The sequence below is a fragment of the Solanum tuberosum genome, unplaced genomic scaffold, assembly GCF_000226075.1.
Source record: "Solanum tuberosum cultivar DM 1-3 516 R44 unplaced genomic scaffold, SolTub_3.0 scf00142, whole genome shotgun sequence".
Classification (NCBI taxonomy): Eukaryota; Viridiplantae; Streptophyta; class Magnoliopsida; order Solanales; family Solanaceae; genus Solanum; species Solanum tuberosum.
In genome coordinates, this window is record NW_006239067.1 from 1172117 (window position 1) to 1178933 (window position 6817).

General features: G+C 30.8%; 1 protein-coding gene across 3 annotated transcripts in view; it reads right to left on the reverse strand.

Moving 5' to 3' along the window:
- Positions 1 to 5330: 5330 nt before the first annotated feature.
- LOC102602176 (ycf20-like protein) overlaps positions 5331 to 6817 on the reverse strand; it is an 8685-nt gene continuing 7198 nt past the window's right edge. For all 3 annotated transcript variants that reach the window (XM_006352087.2, XM_006352086.2, XM_006352085.2), the window contains one exon: positions 5331 to 5957. In XM_006352087.2, coding sequence (XP_006352149.1) covers positions 5513 to 5957 — 445 coding nt within the window. In that variant the 3' untranslated portion in view covers positions 5331 to 5512. The remainder of the gene's footprint in view (positions 5958 to 6817) is intronic.

Sequence of the window (6817 nt, forward strand, 5' to 3'; positions counted from 1 at the left end):
TCCACAATATTTCAAGTTCTCTAAACTTCACAACTTAAAGTTCTAAAATCCTACAATAATTCAAGATTTCTAACGTTCACAATCTTATAAAGTTCTAAAATTTTACAAAAATTCAAGTTCTCTAAAGTTCACAACTTAAAGTTCTAAAATCCTACAATAATTCAAGATTTCTAACGTTCACAATCTTATAAAGTTCTAAAATTTTACAAAAATTCAAGTTCTCTAAAGTTCACAACTTAAAGTTCTAAAATCCTACAATAATTCAAGATTTCTAACGTTCACAATCTTATAAAGTTCTAAAATTTTACAAAAATTCAAGTTCTCTAAAGTTCACAACTTCAAGTTCTAAAATCCTACAAAAAATCAAGTTTTCTAAAATTCATAACTTAAAGTTCTAATATTCTACAATAATTCAAGATTTCTAAGGTTTCACACCCTAAAGTTCTAAAATCTTACAAAAATTCAAGTCTTCTAAAATTCATAACTTAAAGTTCTAATATTCTACAATAATTCAAGATTTCTAAGGTTTCACACCCTAAAGTTCTAAAATCTTACAAAAATTCAAGTCTTCTAAAATTCATAACTTAAAGTTCTAATATTCTACAATAATTCAAGATTTCTAAGGTTTCACACCCTAAAGTTCTAAAATCTTACAAAAATTCAAGTTCTCTAAAGTTAACAACTTAAAGTTCTAAAATCCTACAAAAAATCAAGTTTTCTAAAATTCATAACTTAAAGTTCTAAGTTCTAAAATCCACAATAACTCAAGATTTCTAAAGTTGACAACCTGAAGTTCTAAAATCCTACAATAATTCAAAATTTCTAAAGTTCACAACCTAAAGTTTAAAATCCTACAATAATTCAAGACTTCTAAAGTTCACAACTTAAAGTTCTAAAATCCCACAATAATTCAAGATTTCTAAAGTTTACAACCTAAAGTTCTAAAATCCTACAATAATTCAAGATTTCTAAAGTTACACAACTTAATTAAAGTTCTAAAATCCTACAAAAATTCAATTTCATATCTAATTTCTAGAATTTCTAAGTTCAAGAATTTCCAAGTTCAATAATTTCTAAGTTCAAGAATATAATTCAAGTAACCCAATTTTCAACAACAACATAATACATATAAGCACAAATACAATGGCAAATTGAAAAATTCAACTAATCTCTAACTTCTAGCTTCTAATTATTTGTTAGTTCTAACTTCTAATACTTAATTTACAATCATATTTAAAAATCCCCAATTTTTCTAACTTCAACTTTCAAACTTACTAAATTCAAGTACTTCTAAGTTGTAAAATTCAACTAATCTAATTTCAACTTTCATATACTATCCAATATTTTTCTAACTTAAAAGTAATCTAACTTTCATATACAATTGAATGTTTTTCTAACTTCAACCGTCAAACATACTAAATTCAAGAATTTCAAAGTTGGAAAATGCAACTAATCTAACTTCTAACTTTATAACTTTTAACTTGTACTTATTTGTTAGTTCTATCTTCTAATACTCAATTCACAATCATATTAAAATAAACCCCAATTTAGAAGAAACCCTAAAATCAAAAATCCTCAATTCTCTACCTAACTAACAATAATCAAATATACAAATTAACAATTGAATAACACAATTCATCAAACTAAAACAATATACTGATTTATAACAAATCAAATATTACTAGAATTGAAAAAAAAACTAAAATTAAACCCTAACCTTAACAAGCTAAGGAAAAGAGGCAGTGGGGACGACGGGTGATGACGCCACTGGGGCAAGGCAGCGACGGGACTAATGCTCAAGGAGAGAAGGGCGACAGCGGCGTGGGGTGGCGTGGGGCAGCGGCGGCGTTTGGTTTTAGAGAGATAGGAAAATGGGGGGAAAATCCGCTTTTTGGTTCAACATAATTTAAAAAAAGCGACGGACAGCGTCTCTTTGTCCGTCGTTTTTAAAAATATTTGACTAAAAAGCGACGGACTAAGAGACGTCCGTCGCTTTTTAAAAATATTTGACTAGATATTTTGACCAAAAGCGACGGACTAAAAGATGCCGTCCGTCGCTTTTTTAAAATGTTTGACTAGATATTTTGACCAAAAAGCGACGGACTAAGAGATGTCATCCGTCGCTTTTTAAAAAAACTATTGATAAAATAAAATAAATTAAAAATGACGGACAGCGACGTGGTTATTGTTTAATTTATAAATAATTATTTTTATTAAAAAGCGACGGACGGCGTCTATATATATTAAATAAATAATTATTAATTATATATATATTTAGCGCAAAAATCTACAAAGCGATGGACTAAGAGATGCCGTCCGTCGTTTTTTGTAAAATAATTTTAAAAATAATTATGTTTATTAAAAAGCGACGAACATTGTGGCAAATGGCGTCGCCTTTTGGAGCGACACAGTCCGTCACTTTTTTATCCGTCGTTTTTTGGCAGTATTTTAGTAGTGTTTGATGCCTAGTAATGGATAATTTTTAATTTTGTGACAATTGATTTTAAATTCCGTTGTGGAGTTTAGAACTATGCCTTGTCAAGCATGTTTGGTTGGTTCATTGTAGCCGGATCCGTCTTACATTTCTCTATTATTTTACTACCCGTGCTTGGTTATTGCGCTTGTTATACGAGGAAAAATATTTAAATTGATTTGAACTTTTTAGGCAAAATACATTTTTGAAAGAGTCACCACTTATTATTTTGAACAAATTAAGAAAATTTAATATTTAAAAGACTCTAATAGAATAAGTCTTAAAATGATTAGTGAAAAGGGTAAGAGGTTCAAATTTCCACTTTGAGAAGGTGTTAGGACTCAAAATGGCATCTAACTTGCCGTTCCGACGATTTGAAAACTTATTTGACTAACTTTTGGGGGAAAAAAATTAAACGTAAATAAAGACATTTAAAAATCATTTGTAAAGAAATTAACTTAAAGAACTTAAAATAATTTGGAAAGAGTAAAGTTTATCAAAAATGACTAAGTAAAGAAAGTTATTTAAATAAAATCATTTAAATTGAGTAAATCATCATAACAAACATGGTTTATCTTTAAGGTATTTATTAATTTAATCTAAAGTTAAAGTTTGAATTAAGCAAATCAAATAGCACAATAATATTTAGGGAAAGAAGACTAAAGAAAAAACTTGGGTCTTGGATCCTAACTAACCTTTTTTAGGCTGTTGTTACTGCTGCTGAAATGTTGGGATTTGACCCATTTCTCTGTATCTCAATGTATACAATCACTGTATATTTGGTGTATGTCATATATATATATATATATCTGATGTATATTGAGTGTATATCCTACATATCTCCTGTATATGGACTCGTATATCAGCTCCTTCTATTTATATTTGCTTCCATTTGCCTTTGTATATCAGCTTCCTTTCCAAACTCAACACAGTTGCTTCCAATTTTGACATGGCAGACTCGAGAAGAAACAAATTTGGGCCTCTATGGCCCATTCGAAATGCAAAGGGAGAGAGGTCTATTGTAGACCCAGTAGAGCAGTTCACACTTTTCACAGTGAGCAAATGGGGTAGAAATTAGTAAGTGAAACTTTAATCCAGTCTATAACTAATAAATTAATTTCCATTTGAATCAATCACAAGAATACATACAACTTTGTACTTGTTTTCTTTAAAAAAAAATGAATGGAAGCAAGACATATCTCTTACTTATGCATTCATTTTTAAAAGGCAATAAAGAAAGTTAATTAATTAAGTAAAAATTACATAATTCCCATGGTGTTAAGAGTTATTACATCTTATCCCTATTCTTTTCTAAATTACAAAAATCCCTTAAAATTATAGGATCTCGGATACATTAGGAAACCTGCAGATACATAGCTCACAGATTGCGAATAATACATTACTTAATGGGATGGATGTATCTAAGATGGAAGAGATGTATTCAAGATGGATAGGGATGTATCCGAGATAAGAGGGATAGATCCGAGAGGAGATAGGGATGTATCCAAGAGGGAATTTTTATAATTTTTTTAAATGGTAGGAAATTTTAGAAATCATGATGACATAGGATGTGTATTTAAATAATTTTTTTCAATTAGGTATGCACAAATAATGATTTTTATCCTTCATCACAGTTAAACTAACAAACTCATTTCTACCAAAAAGCTACTGTCTTAATGAAATCAAAATCAAACCTCACATTGTATCTAACTATTGCATATCTAAATAATAATAAATAAAGTAAATACATGACACAAGAGATCTGAAAATCATGCTAATGATGCAATTAATATTATCTGAATTAAAGTTACTCATGGCAAAGACCAAAAAATAATTAATAGGAGAGGACAAATCATATTTCAAATAGAAACTTGGAGAGGCTAAGAATTGCTAATGAACTAAAATCTGGGAAAAAAGACTTAAATCATAAACTAAATCACATTCGATATACATGGTTACAGATTTTGAAGAAACTAAAACAGAACATTTAACAAACCTAACATCAAAGGGAATTGGGATTCAGATACCAAATCTTGAAGCAAGACTAATGACTAAGGAATTGATCTTAAAACCAACAAACAAGACTAATGAATAAGAAATGAGTCGTTACATCAATATAATTTACAATTTGAAATTGTGCTCTTAATTTAAAATTTTGAGTAAACAACCTCACAAAAATCAATGGCAAGTTGATAGAAAAGCACATGTGACCATCCCATAGATGCATCTTTTAAAATCATATAATTGCAAATGGTCCACATAACAGGTGAATGAATCCATATTCACTTTTCTATATTTTCCAAAAATTCAAGGGACACACCAAACAACCTATAAAAATTAAATTGTAAGTTGTATATTTCATTCGATGACATGCATTATATTTAATATTGACACACCAAACATAAAGATAAATGGTTTATAACATGCGGTCTTGATTGTCCCAAATTATTCAATTCAGGAATTGATTAAACATAAACAAGGTGCTGATTAGAACAAAAATAAATAAATAAATATATGATCGAGAAATGCAAGTTCAACGTGAGAAAATTGTTTGTAATATGTAGGAGGATTATAATAAAGACTAGTACACCACAACATGTCCAATTTTATTTTTTATTGAACTAAAACTTGATCAATAGGTGTTGCATTTTTTACGAATATCTTTGTGATAGTGCATTATATATGTTATTTTATAAACTTTTATTATTTGGCATGATTGTCTAAAGAATTGGAACAATTTTAATAGTTTTACCGCTTATCAGATTTTTATGTTCATGAGAAGACATACAACATGGAAAGTCCAAATTACATGTCCAAACAAAACTTCAACTTCATCTCAGGATTTCATACAACATGGTTAAACACATCCTACTGTGGGCATATATGGTACCATCTGGGACAATAATTAACTATACAATAGAGTGTACAAGTAGTTTTACTTTTATTAAGTTTTATACGTATAAAACAGGTAAGATCAATAAACCAGTCCTATGGAAGGGAGATTGCAACAGTATTAACCTTAGATATTTTAGAAAGGTATCAACTGCCTAGTTTGAAAGCATCAACAAAGAGACCTAGAATAACACCTGCTTTCCAGTAGTTCACCATTGAAATCAGAGACTGCAACCTCCTGGATGGAAGAGAAGGAGGTTTTTTATACATCAGCATTCCGATTCCCTCAATTGCAGCGACAACGACTCCTGCTACTAATACATCCCAATCACCAGTCTGTCCTAGGATTGTAGCCAAGGCATTTGCCGTATAAAAACCTAAGAGAAGCAGAAATACTTTCATAGGAAAATTTTTCCGAGCTGAATTAAGCTTCTCCAAGAACTGTCTGCCTCCAGCACCTACTATCCTCCCCAAACGGGTTCCACCTAGATCACGACCATCACCATTGAGGCCATCTTGATCATCACTACTGGGAATGCTTCCTGTATCCAGAGCAAATGCTATTCTTGAACCATGTCTTCTTGTCCAGGACCTGTTTTTGCAAAACAAGGGTCTGTTTTTAATCATGTGAAAATGAAAAACTTACAAAACCAAGACAAATAAATAACTATTTTTACCACAAATATATCTCGTTGATTTTCTCCATCTCAGTCCCTATTGACTTAGTAAAGCACGTGATCCCTCACTCTCAATTTCTCGAACACACATCCAGCATATATTTTTTTTTATGAAGTGTTTTATAAATCACAAAGGCGTCAAGGAGATGCATAGTTACAAAAGAGGAGTTAACAGCTCATACAAACCTATCATCAGTCTAAAGAGCTGACAAATCCAAAGGTCTATTGTAAGACTAAAGGGCTAATAAGATCCAAAAAGGAATCTGGGTTATACAGTGGCAAGATTAACCTAGCTATAAAGAGTAGTCAGGCATCTGGCCTTGAGATTGGAACTGGTAGTTACAATACCATCAAAACATCTTTGGTTCCTTTCCAACCGAAAGCACCACAAAATACAAGCAGGAACCATGGACCATAGACCAGATTCTTTTTTTGAGATGAGGGTAACTTTGTATTCACAAAAGATTCATCATCCAAGAGATGATGAATTGGAAACTTACATCCCATAGTGTGATGAGCACACCTCCATGATGGTAATCAGATTACAAGTTTCCTAAGAAATCAACTAATTCTACCCCATCCCCCACCAAGTCTTGTTTACACCAAAAAAATAGAAGACTATTACAGTTTGATTTAATCCTCTGAAAATTGGTTTTTTGTCCTTCAAAACACCTAGCATTCCTTTCCTTCCATATAGACAAGGAAAACTAATAACATGCTAATAACCAAACAACAATAAAATAACCAAGTAAACCCCACATAAGCATGAAACACG